This window comes from Oncorhynchus nerka, linkage group LG27 (assembly GCF_034236695.1).
Source record: "Oncorhynchus nerka isolate Pitt River linkage group LG27, Oner_Uvic_2.0, whole genome shotgun sequence".
NCBI lineage: Eukaryota > Metazoa > Chordata > Actinopteri > Salmoniformes > Salmonidae > Oncorhynchus > Oncorhynchus nerka.
The window spans coordinates 66,628,036-66,644,248 of NC_088422.1; the positions used below are offsets into that span (position 1 = coordinate 66,628,036).

General features: G+C 51.9%; 1 protein-coding gene across 1 annotated transcript in view; it reads right to left on the minus strand.

Moving 5' to 3' along the window:
• Window positions 1-16,213, minus strand: part of LOC115112528 (immunoglobulin superfamily DCC subclass member 4-like) — a 66,287-nt gene that overhangs the window by 23,320 nt on the left and 26,754 nt on the right. The window contains exons 3-8 of the mRNA XM_065011905.1: window positions 10,061-10,202; window positions 6,265-6,398; window positions 2,285-2,422; window positions 1,555-1,707; window positions 967-1,377; window positions 615-779 (exon numbers count right to left, since the gene is read on the minus strand). Of these exons, the coding sequence (XP_064867977.1) occupies window positions 615-779; window positions 967-1,377; window positions 1,555-1,707; window positions 2,285-2,422; window positions 6,265-6,398; window positions 10,061-10,202 (1,143 nt within the window). The remainder of the gene's footprint in view (window positions 1-614; window positions 780-966; window positions 1,378-1,554; window positions 1,708-2,284; window positions 2,423-6,264; window positions 6,399-10,060; window positions 10,203-16,213) is intronic.

Consider the following 16,213-nt stretch of genomic DNA (forward strand, 5'->3'; position numbering starts at 1 on the left):
TAAACCAAATTGAACATGTTTCATTATTTATTTGAGGCTAAATTGATTTTATTAATGTATTATATTAAGTTAAAATAAGTGTTCATTCAGTATTGTTGTAATTGTCATTAATACAAATAAATAAATAAAAAATTGTCCGATTAATCGGTATCGGCTTGTATGGTCCTCCAATAATCTGTATCGGCGTTGAAAAATCATAATCGGTCGACCTCTAATGTATATACACTACCTCTAGTACAGATAACCCTGGATCTAGTGTCTGGTGACTTAAGTAGCCGATCATATTCTCTGGAGGGTCACAGCATGTCAGATCAGGTACAGGACACTCTTAGTATCCATACATCAACCCTACTATTCTGCAGGCTACTATACTAATTTATTCATTACATTATCTCCTAGCAACAAAGTAGAATCACATAGCTAGTTGACGGGCAACAATATCTACTTAGGTGTGTTACTCACGTATAATAAAGGTTGTATTACAATTGACCGTGTCATACGTTCTTTTTACTCTCAAGTGTATGATGACTCATGCAGGCTGTCATGTGGATGCATTAGATCTAACTGTGTCTCTGTTGTTTTCCTTTGAGAAGTGAGGTCTTTGGTCTACTCACCGTCCTCCAGCATCTCCACGGTGACGGGCCGTGACGGGCGACTAGCTCCCATGGGGGAGTAGGCCACCACGTAGAAGGTATAGGCTGTGTGTGGCAATAGCTCCTTCACATGGTACTCTGTGGTATCGTTGTTCACGGCAAACTGGTATTCCATGTGATCAGAGCCTGTGGACCACACAAGCCCAGTGTTTTACCTGGAGCACAGGACACACTCAGCCTGACCTGACAGTGTCCTTCTCTACTATGCTATCAAGGAACCAGCATCCTTGTGCAGATGTCGTACGTACAGGCCACACACACACACACACACACACACACACACACACACACACACACACACACACACACACACCTGAAGTGGGCTGGTAGTGCACAGAGAAGCCTATAATCTGGTCACTGTTGTGTTCGGGCCGTTCCCAGGTGAGGAGGGCGGTGGTGCTTGATTGGGGCGTGGCAGAGAGCTGGTGTGGCGGGCTGGGTAGACCCTCTCGCACAATGACAGACAGCTTGGCTGTGGCACAGGCCGTCCCCAGAGCGTTGTCAGCGATGCATTGGTAGTACCCTGCGTCATCCAGGCCCAGCTGGTTGATGAGCAGCACCCCAGGGCTCTGGGTCTTCACCCGCCCGTTAGACTTGACCGGCTTGCCATTCTTCAGCCAGTGCAGCGCCGGGGGAGGCTCCCCAGAGCTGTTACACACAAACCTGGCTGTGTTTCCCCGAGAGAGAGACACCGTCTCTGGGGGCTGGAGGATCACTGGTGGGGCTGGGAGAATGCGAATAGAGAAACATCCTTCTAAGGAAAAAATCCTTCACAGCAGCATATATATTACAATTTACTAGAGGACCAGAGAACTAAGATAAAAGCCAAGAATACAAATCAGAGATCTAAGATCGAAGCAATCTATACCACATTCTCACACACACATATTCTTCCTCTTACCTGGCACATGCAGTTTAGCCGCAGCGATGACAAACTCGCGGGTCTTGGGTTTGTTGGCACGGCAGACGTAGACGCCTGCATGGTAACGCCGTGTGTTGGGGATCACCAGGTTGGTTTCCAGGACAACCACGTCGGTGGCGATGGGCTTCCCGTCTGTGTCCAGGAGAAAGAGCAGAAAGGAACAGAGAAGAGACAAGCGATTTCAAAGAAAAAAATATCAGAAAAGACCAAACTAAAGCAATTAAAAACAGTAGTTTCATGCACACAACACTAGGCACTGCCACTTCAAGGTAGCTCAGTTCAGCAGTTGAACGTCAATCACAGAAAAGTATAGTGAGCATATCCAGCCACTAGGTGGCACTGTAAGACCTCTGTGATGACGGGAGTTTTGTCAGCAAAGGTAGAAATATGAAACACAATGAAGATGATATTACAGGAATAACACAGGAGCTTAGTACCAAAGTATTGGCCAGGCTCTCGTTGTGACATTGGTATTGAGTCTATTCTTTCATTTAACTAGGCAAGTTAGTTAAGAACAAATTCTTATTTACAACTACGGCCTACCCCGGCCAAACCTGGGCCAATTCTGCACCACCCTAAGGGACTCCCAATCAGGGCCGTATCTGATACAGCCTGGATTTGAACCAGGGACTGTAGTGATGCCTCTTGCACTGAGATGCAATGCCTTTGACCGCTGCACCACTCGGGAGGGATTGAGAGAGAGTCTTACCCTGTCTGCTCCAGGACACCAGGGGTTTGGGCTGCCCCCCCTGGGCCATGCACTCCATCACTGCTGGACGCCCTTGCACCACTGTGGCATTTTGAGGAGGTGCCACAATCACTACCTCACTTTGGGCAGGGCCAGGACCTGGGCACACAGACACAACACAAACACAACACAGACACAGGAATCAACAGCTGCCTTTACAACCAACTCCAACCCTCAATGTCTTATATCAGACACCGTCATTCTAACGCGGCATGTCACAAATGACCTACCAATGAACTCAGTTTAGGCAGGGTCGTGGTGCTATCTGATGTAAGACAATGCTGGGGCCCTTGTCAGGATTCAGTGTAACAACTCTGAACACGCAACTCAAGACAACTGGGAATGGTCATCCAACTCGGAATTCCAAGCTGGAAACTCTGGCATCTTTCTTGAACTCAGACTTTCCGGCCTGAAGATCACTGACGTCATGATTTGACCATGTTTCCTCGAGTTCCCAGTTGTTTTGAAAGCACCACCAGTCCTGTCCTGTCCTGTCCATCACTATGACATCACAGCAGCTCTCAATAGGGGAGGAAAGATCACCTGACACCAGTCTAGTTTCCCCTTGGGCCCACAGTGATTCAAACTTGGCCCTCTCGGTTAGTTAGGATCAGTGTTACCAATTTAGTGACTTTGTCGCTATATTTATCAAGTTTTCCGCCCCCGCCAGTGACTTATATTGGTAAAAGAGTTTAGCGACAAATTCAGCAAATTTTCAGGCTGCCTTTGGGGAGTTTTTGCAACTGAGAGTTTCTATGGTTTTGATAGCATTTAGTGACTTTCCCCACACAATTCTGCCACTAACAAGAATGGGAGAAGCTGTCTGTGTAACAAAAATCACAGCAACGGTGCACACACAGGCAGAGAAGCACAAGGGAAGAGCGTTTGCGGCAGGAGAGGGGCCAAAAACACGACATCGGGGACCGCAGCTGTGCCGCAGCAAGGCCAATTGGTGCTGTGATGTAGTCGTGGCAATGCAAAATGTCATCTAGTGACTTCTAGCGACAAATCAAGGAGCCAATGGAGATTCTCACTGAAAAATCATTGGCAACACTGTTTAGGACAGTTAGAAGCTCTGTCAGGAAGATGAGTGGAGGAGACAGAGCTAGCTACTAGCCTGGTTAAAACAGAATGAATGCTGCACAAACAGGCTAGCTAGCTGCCCCAATGGGCTTAAGAGAGGAGCAGAAGGCTCTATATTATGTATGCTAAACCTCTTTGGAGTCACTTATTGTAGACGGATTGAGAGAGAGAGAGAGAGAGAGAGAGAGAGAGAGAGAGAGAGACAGAGGGCATCTGAGGGAGAGGGGAGTCAGATAATGGAGGAGAGGCAGTGAGGGCCTTACTCCGAGAGCATGGTGGTGTAATTCTGCCAAACTATATGACTAAATAAATCTCCATCATTTTCTTGGAGGAGTAGAAGAGTGCATTAGCAGAGCAGATGAGGCCCTTATTTTTAGTGGCTCTGTGTGAGTGGCTCTGGGGGTAATTATGGTAGGACGGGAGGCCCATCACACTGCCTGGGCCGGGGCCTGCTCTGCCTGTCTCTCTGCTCAGAGCCTACATTATGATAATGAGCTCCAGCAGGGTCCTGGGATACTGTAAGCACATTATAAATTAATCATTGAGCATACATACAGCACTACTTGGTTATGCATGAGGGCTTAAGGTTTTAAATGGGCCAGTCGAGTTCTCCCAGGATTGCAGGATGTGCCTCGATAGGGTTTTGTATAAGTTCTGTGCTCAGAGTGTGGATGAGAGAGAGAAAGTACACTGAACAAAAATATAAAGTCAAAGCGTTCGTCCCATGTTTCATGATCTGAAAATACCTGATATTTTCCATACGCACAAATAGCTTATTTCTCTCAAATTTGGTGCACAAATTGGTTTACATCCCTGTTAGTGAACATTTATCCTTTGCCAAGATAACCAGCATGATCATTACACAGGTGCACCTTGTGCTGTGGACAATAAAAGGCCACTTTAAAATGTGGAGTTTTGTCACACAACTCAATGCCACAGATTTTTTGAGGGAGTGTGCAATAGGCATGCTGACTGCAAGAATGTCCGGCCTCACAACCGCAGACCACATGTAACCACGCAAGCTCAGGACCTCCATATCCGGCTTCTCCATCTGCATGATCGTCTGATGAGGGGTGGTGGTGGGGTGGTGAGGCTGAGTAGTATTTCTGTCTGTAATAAAGCCCTTTTGTGGGGACAAGCTCATTATGATCGGCTGGGCCTGGCTCCCCAGTAGGTGGCTGCCCAGTCATGTAAGGCCCATAGATTAGAGCCTAATACATTTCTTTCAATAGACTGATTTCCTGATATGAACTGTAACTCAGTAAAATCGTTGAAATTGTTGCATGTTGCGTTTATATTGTGGTTCAGTATATAAAGGTATAGACGTAATGTACAATTGAATAAGTGGAGTTGATGTGCTCAGCATTATTCTGTCAGGAAGATGACATTGGTGTTCAGGTATTCCATTCATAAACCTCTTCCAAAGTGAAAGCTAGAGATGTAATGGCATTAGATTTGACATGTTTTACGTAACGCCTCAAAAAGTCTGGGAGTGCTTTCTTCTCTGACCTTCAGGTTTCTAAGGCAGCAGGGCTTTGTGTCACCCCAAATACCTGCTACTGTAAGCTAGCATCACTTCACATTGGATATTGGGAGGTGTGAAAAAGGCAGGAATGCTGTAATTTCTTCACCTGCTCGGGCTGTCTGTGTGACTGCGAGAGTGGTGTGTGTGTGCGTGTGTGAAATATGTGTGTATGTGTGTGTGTGTGTGTGTGTGAAAGTGTGAAAGTGTGTGGTGTTTGTGTACTCATCCGTGTGTGTGTGGGAGAGAAAGAAGGTATACAGTAAGTGTGTCAAGGAGTATTGAGTCATCAACATAATGCAAAGTCTATTTGTGAATGTGCGTGTCATGCCCTGATCTGTTTCACCTGTCTTTGTGATTGTCTCCTCCCACCTCCAGGTGTCACCCGTTTTCCCCATTAGTATTTATTCCGGTGTTCCCTGTTTGTCTGTTGCCAGCTTGTCTTGTCAAGCCAACCAGTGTGGTTTTCCATGTGCCTGCTTTTTTTTCTTCTTATCTCTCTTTTGCTAGTCCTCGCGGTTTTGACCCTTGCCTGCCTTGACTCTGAACCAGCATGCCTGACCATACTGCCTGCCCTGACCTCGAGCCTGCCTGCCACTCTGTACCTCCTGGTCTCTGACCTTGTTATGATCTTTTGCCTGTCCACGACCATTCTCTTGCCTGCCCCTTAGATTATAATAAATATCAGAGACTCGAACCACCCGCCTCCCATGTCTGCATCTGGGTTTCGCCCTGTGCCCTTATAGTGCGTGCCTGTCTGTGAGTGTGTGTGTGGACATGCTGCAGAGAGGTGATTCATCTCTGTTTCCCTCGCTGTTCCACAGGATGCAGACATTCCCACACAGTTCAGTCTTGTGTCCAGGCAACAAGCTCAATAGGGCCAATAGGTATAAAGACTCGGACATATTTCTGATGCTCAGACGGTCTCTCTCTCTCTCTCTCTTTCTGTTTGCGTGCCAACGCTCACATAGAAGCAGATCTAGACATAGGCCTTTCACAGACACTAAAGTTTGACGGAACCAATTGAAGGCCAGGATTGATCTCCATCAGTAATGCACCTTTTGTCAGAAGGGAAGAGACGTGGGTGAGGAGAGCAGAGCGAGGCTGTGTATACTGCTTACAGCCTGCTGATATCAGACACGAGACCATAGGTCTGGAGCCGTCTCTGTCTCTTTACCCTCTCAGGAAATACATATAAGCAGGAAGCCATCCACTAAATAGGCTATTTAAAGAACACACCCAGACAGAGGGGGTCAAGCACGTCCAAAGGGATCACTTGGCTACAGACGTCATCAGCGAGAGGGAGAGAGAGAGAGACTGAGAGAGCATAACATACCCGTAGTGACAGTGAGGATGGCATCCTGGCTGAAGCGTTTCCGGGCAAAGTTGGAGGCCACACAGCGGTACGCACCCCCATCCTCCTTAACCGCCCCCAAGATCTGGAGCACACCGTTAGGGAGAGAGATGAACCTGGAGACAGAGGGAAAGGGAGAGAGGGTGGGAAGGAGAGAGAGTGTGTGGAAGGGGGAGAGTGCAAGAACTAGTGCTTAGTGAGATATAATAACTCACTGGTAATCTCCAACTGTGTACACGCTCATTACCACCATACAGAACTGCAGGAGTAGGTCTCCAGTGACGGCCATTAGGCTACACTCTCCTTATATCTAACAGCTATTTAGCATAACGCCGTCCACAAATATGGAATCTCAAATAGAAGTAGACAAAAGAAAGGAAGAAGAGAGAAATGACACTAAATACATTGTATTCCTAATGACAAAGAATATGTAAACAGGGGAGAAAAAGAAGAGACTAGAAAGAAAGAATGATTTAGAAATCTTTACTGATAGATGTAAGAGAACAATGAGCTCTCAATCTAGGTCAGAGAGATTGCGCATTGCAAAACAACATTTAGAAGCAGCCATGGCTGCTGGTTGTGCCGACTCTTGTCAATATTTATCTCTCTTTCACCCACCAGCTCCTCTTCCTCCTCCCTCCCTCCCTCCTTGCCCCTCTGCTGCCATGGAAGACAGGTCAGGTTCCACACACACACACCCAACCACACACACACACACACACACACACAAACCCGGAAGGTTCCTCCAAGCCTGAGGCCTGGGCTTTCCACTATTCAACTCCTATTCCACAGCCTTTTAACTCTATGATGATGGACTAGTAATGCCCTGAGAGACAGACAGAGAGCTCATCTGTGCAATAGAGAGACTGCACACAACACTGGTCTCTGGTCAGGGTCTCATCTCTACTGCTGCCCATTAGGACCACATTGTGTCAGCACAACAACATCACAACACTGGTGTCTGGTCAGGGTCTCATCTCTACTGCTGCCCATTAGGACCACATTGTGTCAGCACAACAACATCACAACACTGGTCTCTGGTCAGGGTCTCATCTCTACTGCTGCCCATTAGGACCACATTGTGTCAGCACAACAACATCACAACACTGGTCTCTGGTCAGGGTCTCATCTCTACTGCTGCCCATTAGGACCACATTGTGTCAGCACAACAACATCACAGCACTGGTCTCTGGTCAGGGTCTCATCTCTACTGCTGCCCATTAGGACCACATTGTGTCAGCACAACAACATCACAGCACTGGTCTCTGGTCAGGGTCTCATCTCTACTGCTGCCCATTAGGACCACATTGTGTCAGCACAACAACATCACAACACTGGTCTCTGGTCAGGGTCTCATCTCTACTGCTGCCCATTAGGACCACATTGTGTCAGCACAACAACATCACAACACTGGTCTCTGGTCAGGGTCTCATCTCTACTGCTGCCCATTAGTACCACATTGTGTCAGCACAACAACATCACAACACTGGTCTCTGGTCAGGGTCTCATCTCTACTGCTGCCCATTAGTACCACATTGTGTCAGCACAACAACATCACAACACTGGTCTCTGGTCAGGGTCTCATCTCTACTGCTGCCCATTAGGACCACATTGTGTCAGCACAACAACATCACAACACTGGTCTCTGGTCAGGGTCTCATCTCTACTGCTGCCCATTAGTACCACATTGTGTCAGCACAACAACATCACAACACTGGTCTCTGGTCAGGGTCTCATCTCTACTGCTGCCCATTAGGACCACATTGTGTCAGCACAACAACATCACAACACTGGTCTCTGGTCAGGGTCTCATCTCTACTGCTGCCCATTAGTACCACATTGTGTCAGCACAACAACATCACAACACTGGTCTCTGGTCAGGGTCTCATCTCTACTGCTGCCCATTAGGACCACATTGTGTCAGCACAACAACATCACAACACTGGTCTCTGGTCAGGGTCTCATCTCTACTGCTGCCCATTAGTACCACATTGTGTCAGCACAACAACATCACAACACTGGTCTCTGGTCAGGGTCTCATCTCTACTGCTGCCCATTAGTACCACATTGTGTCAGCACAACAACATCACAACACTGGTCTCTGGTCAGGGTCTCATCTCTACTGCTGCCCATTAGGACCACATTGTGTCAGCACAACAACATCACAACACTGGTCTCTGGTCAGGGTCTCATCTCTACTGCTGCCCATTAGGACCACATTGTGTCAGCACAACAACATCACAGCACTGTACAGCTTGGTTCAGCATTTGGTTCAGCATTGGCCTATGGGTCACACAGGGATAGACTGTTTTTGAGCCAGATGCCTCTAATAATGTCAGGCAGGCACAAATGTATAGCCAACAGCAGAGCTGAGGCAGAAACGTCAATAGTGTTAAGTGCTTGGGTAAATGAGCATGAGAGTGGGACCGTTTCTGGTGACTAGTGAGAGTGTGTGTGTGTGTGTGTGTGTGTGTGTGTGTGTGTGTGTGTGTGTGTGGCCACTGCTCGGCTGTGAGAGTGTGCATTTGAGTTTTCAGGCAGACAACACGGCATTAAATCGGGGGTTTCTATCAGTAACGCTACATGATTCTCCGCTGTTCAGCCCTGAATGTCAATACACAGAGTGTTGTTAGCACACTGGTCCTGCCCCCCCCCCCACCCACCACCCCACCTTTCCGCTCCTCTGATCCTCCTGGTCAGCAGCAAGGGTCCTGGAACGTTATAGTAATGTTAGTCAGTTTAACCATGTTAATGAAGGAAAGCTGGCCATTTCCTGGCCATTCAACATGAGACACACATTTATACAAGTCGTCATGTGAACAGCCATATGTGGGCCATGGCCTTTGAAGGGCAAACATATACAGGCCGTCAACTCGGCACATGATCACTCCGAGGCAAGCCATGAACAGTAATTCACTGTATACTGTATACCGCATAAGTGTGTGTGTGTGTGTGTGTGCACATGCGCGTACACACATGCCGAGTGTGTGCGATATGCATCTAAATGACTAACAAACAGCTGCCAGTCTTTCTATGATTGGTAAGGACAGAGCAGGTGGAAAAAAAGTGTAACTTAATTTAAAAAGGGCCAAATCTCTCCCATGAGGGAGACGAAGGGAGCGAGAGCGAGGAGAGAGGAAAGGCCAGGGAGGAGAAGGGAGGGAGCAGAGTCATGTGCAGTAGATTATGTGCATCTTTCTACCCAATTCGATTCAAAGCACATCAGTTCCCAGTTACTGGACTGGCCTCAGCCTGTAGCCATGTGAAAGGGAGATGTAGGAGGGGTTTTGGGAGTAGAACAAACAGAAGAGAGAAAGTGACCTGGCTGCACTTTGTGGCCCTGACCTTCAGCCTCTGGCTGACAGACAGAGAGGAAACCAACAGATCTGTGTCCATCCCTTATCTCTGAACTCTGCACTACTGAAAAAGACCAACATGTACTCATTTAATTGAACTTCCTACCAAATTCTCAGGTTGTTCCCTGACTGCCATTATGCAATGAAGTAGAATGGTGGAGGAGGGAGCACAGCCCTCACATGATCAGTGGCAGCATGGACCTTAGAACAGATCCAGTCTCTGCTGTCCGCCTGGAGCTCTCTTAGGGGACAGCATTGGGACCAAGTAGAACAGACAATCACTTACTGTCAGGCTCTGCTGGATTGCATCACCGTGTGTGTGTGTGTGTGTGTGTGTGTGTGTGTGTGTGTGTGTGTGTGTGTGTGTGTGTGTGTGCGTGCGTGTGTGTGTGAGAATGTGCGTGTGTGTGTGCGCGTCTCACCTAGGCTGGCTGGGGATGGGTTCCTGGTCCCTCTCCCAGGTTATCCTTGGAGTGGGCACTCCGTCTATCTGGCACTCAAAGCGGGAAGCACCCCCAAGGGGCACCACCTGGGCCTCTGGGTCCTGATGGAAACGAGACAGTGCTGGGAGTGAGGGAGAAAGGTGAGGGAGATAGAGAGAGAGAGACAGCAAGAGAGAGGGAGAAAGAGAGAGAAAGAGACACAGAGAGAGATACAGTCAGCTAGTCTGTAGCCCACACGTGATAACTGTAGTTAACAGCAGGGGGCAGCAGTGAGTCCTGGAGCTGAGTCTTATAGGGCTAAGGGGGCCCCTGACCTGAGGCCAGACTGATTTGGGGCATTATGGGGGAACACAAGAGCTCTGACTACCTCATCAATCAGCTCCAGGGTTGCAAGCTGTTCTGTCCAGCCTGCAGTCCTAAAGAACTGAACATACCAATCCAAGATTACCTTCAAATTGTATTCTCACCAAACCGCTGTGACAGACTAGACATAAAGCCATACATAAAGCAGCCCATCCATCTTACATCCTGAAGTTGTTCCTAATTTCTCCATTGGACTGTAAAATCCCAAGACATACATTAAAAATACATTTTGAACTGATTAGAAAATGTGACGCGTAAGCCATGCTTCATAACACATATAAGGGCTAATCCTACCTAGCGACCAAACATAAATCTGTCAAAACTACTTCTGAGCTGATTCTCACATGGCAAAGTTCTTTAGAAAGCCACATATTATTAGCTGACTAACAGCACAAATAAGCTCAGCACCTGTCATTGCATAAACTAGATGCTGTACACACACACACACACACACACACACACACACACACACACACACACACACACACACGGAGCAAAGTTTCTCAATGAGCACACAGAGCAGAGCTCCGCAGAGCAGCTAGATAGATAACAGGTCATCCAATAGTGTAAAGTAAGCTAGCACTTGTAACTCTTGTGGCCAACTGGGCTAATGGTTAACTTACTGAGTGAATGGACCAGATAAAGTAGATTACTGTATCTGTAAATCTGTTAGCATGTCTTGTGCTCTATATGAGTTCAATCAATAGCACATTTATTTTTAGTCTCTCCGTTCTCTGTCTGTTCCTGTTCTCTCTGTGCCTCCCCTTTCTTTCTCTCTCCTGTCCTCTCTATTCCCCCTCTCTTTCTGTCTTTGGCCCCTCAGCGATCAGATTGCAACTTTCTTCCCCTCCCCTTGTACTCTCTGACCACAACACATGGCTTCCCTGTTCTCTGTCTGTCGGCATGTCCACCAACTCCTCTCCTCCCCTCCTCCTCTACCGCGATTTACCCCCCTTTAACTGACTCACTCACTTTTTGGACGAAGTCACATGAAAGGAGCATTCAGAACAGCCATGCACATCAAACATGTTTAGAGTATTAAAGACGAAGGACTGTCACACAATTATCACGTGGTGACTGCCTCCTAATTGGTGGTGGTAAAGACATGAGACAGACAGACAGACATGGGCCTCTGGTCTCTCTGCTCAATGTCAGTGTGCTCGTTGAGGCCCATTGCATGCAGGCCCTTGGCACTGCTTGTCTCCAGCAGCCCATCTATCTCACAGCAGTAGTAGTCTACAGCACATTACATTTACCAGCTCCCTCCACAGACACCTTCTGAAGGACACACTTATTAGTCTCTATCCCAGAACAGCCTCTGCCTTCACCATCCCAAACTCCTCAGTTACCTCCCACCCAAATATCCCATCTTCCCTTCCTACCCAACGTATCCTCCCCTACCTTCCTACTTCCTTCTCTTTTCACCAATCCTAACTCCTCAGTCACCTCCCTCCCTTCATCCCTCTCAGTCATCACCTCCCTACCTCATTGTCCCCTCATTCCCCCCAAACAAGGCATTCTCATAAATAGGCATGTGACAGCTGACAAAAGGAGGAACCTCCACAGAGGATACAGTCCCATTCTACACAAAGCTAATGACTGAATAAAGACTGCCACTTTTACAGAGGATAATGAAAGCAGTTCTATGGGAGCAGAGTGTGACGGGAGATGAGAGAGGAGAGGAGAGGAGAGGAGAGAGGGAAGGGAGAGAGGATAGAGGAGAGGGGAGAGGAGAGGAGAGGGGAGAGGAGAGAGGGGGAGGAGAGAGGAGAGGGAGAGGAGAGAGGAGAGGGGAGAGGATAGGGAGAGGAGAGAGGGGGAGGGAGAGAGAGGAGAGAGGGAGGGAGAGGGAGAGAGGAGAGAGGAGAGGAGAGAGGGGAGAGAGAGGAGAGGAGGAGAGAGAGGGGGAGAGCAGGAGAGGAGAGAGGGAGGGGAGAGAGGAGAGAGGGAGGGAGAGAGGGGAGAGGAGAGAGGGAGGGGAGAGGAGAGAGGGAAGGGAGAGGGAGGAGAGGGAGAGAGGGAGGGGAGAGGAGAGAGAGGGAGGGGAGGGAGAGAGGGAAGGAGAGGGAGGGAGAGGGAGGGAGAGGAGAGAGGAGAGGGAGGGGGAGAGGGAGGGGAGAGGAGAGAGGGGAGGGGAGAGTGGGAGGAGGGAGAGAGGGAGGGGAGGGAGAGAGGGGAAGGGTGAGGGGGAGGAGAGGGAGAGAGAGGAGAGGGAGAGGGAGAGGGGAGGAGAGGGGAGAGGAGAGGGAGGAGAGGGAGAGAGGGGAGAGGAGAGAGGGAGGAGAGGAGAGGGAGAGGAGAGGAGAGGAGGAGGGGGAGGAGAGGAGAGGAGAGGGGAGGAGAGGAGAGAGAGAGGGAGAGAGGGGAGGGAAGGGAGAGGGATAGAGGAGAGGGGGAGAGGAGAGGGGAGAGGAGAGGGAGGAGGAGGGAGAGGAGAGAGGGGGAGGAGAGAGGGAGAGGGAGAGGGAGGGGAGAGGAGAGAGGAGAGAGGAGAGAGAGAGAGGGAGGGGAGAGGCAGAGAGGGAGGGAGAGAGGATAGGGGAGGGGGAGGAGAGAGGGGGGAGGAGAGAGGAGGGGAGAGGAGAGGGAAGGGAGAGGAGAGAGAAGGGAGAGGAGAGAGGAGAAGAGAGGGAGGGAGAGAGAGCAGAGAGGGAGGGAGAGAGAGGAGAGAGGGAGAGGAGAGAGGGGAGAGGAGAGGGGGGAGGGGAGAGGATAGGGGAGAGGGAGAGAGAGGTGGGGGAGGAGAGGGAGGGGAGAGAGGAGAGAGGGAGGGGGGGAGAGGAGAGGGGAAGAGGGGGAGAGAGGGAGGGGAGAGAGAGAGAGGAGGGGAGAGAGGAGAGAGGGAGGGAGAGGAGAGAGGGAGGGGACAGGAGAGGGAGAGAGGAGGGAGGGAGAGGGAAGGGAGGGAGAGGAGAGAGGGAGAGGAGAGAGGAGAAGGGAGAAGGAGAGAGGGAGAGAGGGAGGGAGAGGATAGGGGAGAGAGAGAGGGGGGAGAGGGGAGAGAGGGAGAGAGGGAGGGAGAGAGGAGGGAGAGAGGGAGAGGAGAGGAGAGAGGAGAGAGGGAGGAGGAGCAGAGAGGGAGAGGGAGAGGAGGGGAGAGTGGAGAGGGAGGGGGAGAGAGGGGAGGGAGAGAGGGGAGGAGGGTGGAGAGGGAAGGGAGAGGGAGAGGAGAGAGAGAGGGAGGGGAGAGGAGAGAGGGGAGGGGAGGGGAGGGGGAGGGAGAGGAGAGAGGAGGGGAGAGGAGAGGGGGGGAGGAGAGGGGAGAGGAGAGGGGAGAGGAGGAGAGAGGGGGAGAGAGGAGAGGAGAGAGGAGAGGGGAGGGGAGAGAGGAGAGGAGAGGAGAGAGGGGGAGGGGAAGAGGAGAGAGGGAGGGGAGGAGCAGAGAGGAGAGGAGAGAGGAGAGAGGGAGGGGAGAGGGAGAGGAGAGAGGAGGAGGGAGAGGAGAGAGGGGAGGGGAGAGGAGAGAGGGAGGGGGAGGGAAGGAGAGGAGAGAGAAGAGAGGAGAGGAGAGTGGGAGGGGAGAGGAGAGGGAGGGGAGAGGAGAGAGGGAGAGAGGAGAGGAGAGGGGAGAGGATAGGGGAGAGGAGAGAGGGAGGAGAGAGAGAGAGAGGGAGGGGAGGGAGAGGAGAGGAGAGAGGGGGAGGAGAGGAGAGAAGAGGAGAGGGGAGGGAGGGGAGAGAGGAGAGAGAGAGAGGAGGAGAGGGAGAGGGAGGAGAGGAGAGAGGGAGGGGAGAGGAGAGAGGGAAGGAGAGAGGAGAGAGGGAGGGGAGAGGAGGGAAGGGAGAGAGAGAGGGAGGAGAGGAGAGATGGAGGGGAGAGGGGAGAGGAGGATGGAGGGGAGAGAGAGAGGGAGGGAGAGGGGAAGGGGAGGAGAGAGGGAAGGAGAGAGAATGGAGAAGGAGAGGAGAGAGGAGAGAGGAGAGAGGGGAGGAGAGAGGAGAGAGGGGGGAGAGAGGAGAGAGGAGAGGAGAGAGGGAGGGGAGGAGAGGGGAGAGGAGAGGAGAGGAGAGAGGGGAGAGGGAGGGGAGAGAGGGAGGGAGAGGGAGAGGAGAGTGGGAGGGAGGAGAGAGGGAGGGGAGAGGGAGAGGGGAGGTGAGGGGAGGAGAGGAGAGGGGAGAGGAGGAGAGAGGAGAGAGGAGGGGGAGGAGAGAGGGAGGGGACAGGAGAGGAGAGAGGAGGAGGGAGGGGAGAGGAGAGAGGAGGAGAGAGGGAGGAGAGAGGAGAGGAGAGGAGAGGGGAGGGAGAGGGGAGGAGAGGGGAGAGGATAGGGAGAGGGAGAGAGGGGGAGAGAGAGGAGAGAGGAGAGAGGGAGGGAGAGGGAGGGGAGAGGAGAGAGGGGAGGGAGAGGAGAGAAGAGGAGAGAGGAGAGAGGAGAGAGAGAGGAGAGAGAGAGAGGGAGGGGAGAGTGGAGAGGAGGGGAGAGAGAGAGGGGAGAGGGAGAGAGGGAGAGGGAGAGGGAGAGAAAGGGAAGGGAGAGGAGAGAGGAGAGAGGAGAGTGGGAGGGAGAGGAGAGAGGGAGGGGAGAGAGGGAGGAGGAGAGGAGAGAGGAGAGAGGGAGGGGGAGAGGGAGGGAGGGGAGGAGAGGAGAGAGAGGGGGGAGAGAGGGAGAGGGAGGAGGAGGATAGGGAGAGGGAGAGGGGGAGAGAGAGGAGAGGGAGAGGAGAGAGGGAGGGGAGAGGAGAGAGGAGAGGGAGAGGGAGAGGGAGGAGAGAAGAGGAGAGAGGGAGGGAGAGAGCAGAGAGAGGAGAGGGAGAGGAGAGGAGAGGAGGGGAGGAGGAGGGAGGGAGAGAGGAGGGGAGAGGAGAGGGAGGAGAGAGGGAAGGGAGGAGAGAGAAGAGAGGAGAGGAGAGTGGGAGGGAGAGGAGAGAGGGAGGGAGAGGAGAGAGGAGAGAGAGGGAGAGGGGAGAGGAGGGAGAGGAGAGAGGGAGGAGAGGAGGAGAGGGAGAGGAGAGAGGAGGGAGAGGAGAGAGGAGAGGAGGAGAAGAGGAGAGAGGGAGGGAGAGAGCAGAGAGAGGGAGAGAGAGAGGGGGGAGAGAGGAGGGGGAGGGAGAGGAGAGAGGGAGGGGAGAGGAGAGGGAGGGAGAGAGGAGGAGAGAGGAGAGAGAGAGAGGAGAGAGAGAGGGAGAGAGAGAGGGAGGGGAGAGAGATGGAGGGGAGAGAGGAGAGAGGAGAGATGGAGGGAGAGAGGAGGGGAGAGGAGAGGGGAGAGGAGAGGGGAGAGAGGAGAGGAGAGGAGAGGAGAGAGGAGGAGAGGGGGAGGGGAGGGGAGAGAGGGAGGGGAGAGGAGAGGAGAGAGGGAGAGGAGAGGGGAGAGGGAGAGGGGGAGGAGAGGAGAGGGGAGAGGAGAGGGAGAGGAGAGAGGGAGAGGGAGAGAGAGAGGGGAGAGGAGAGAGGGAGGGGAGAGGGAGGGAGAGGATAGAGGAGAGGGGAGAGGAGAGAGGGGAGAGGAGAGGGGGAGGAGAGAGGAGAGGAGAGAGGGAGGGGAGAGGAGAGAGGAGAGAGGGAGAGGGAGAGGAGAGAGGGAGGGGGAGAGAGCAGAGAGGAGGGGAGAGAGAGAGGAGGGAGAGAGGGAGGGAGAGGGAGGGAGAGGAGAGGAGAGAGGAGAGAGGAGAGGGAGAGGGAGGGGAGAGGAGAGAGGGGAGGGAGGGAGAGGAGAGAGGGAGGGAGAGGAGAGAGAGAGGGGGGAGAGGGAGAGAGAGGGAAGGGAGAGGAGAGGGGAGGGGGAGAGGAGAGGAGAGAGAGAGGAGAGGAGGGGAGAGGGAGGGGAGA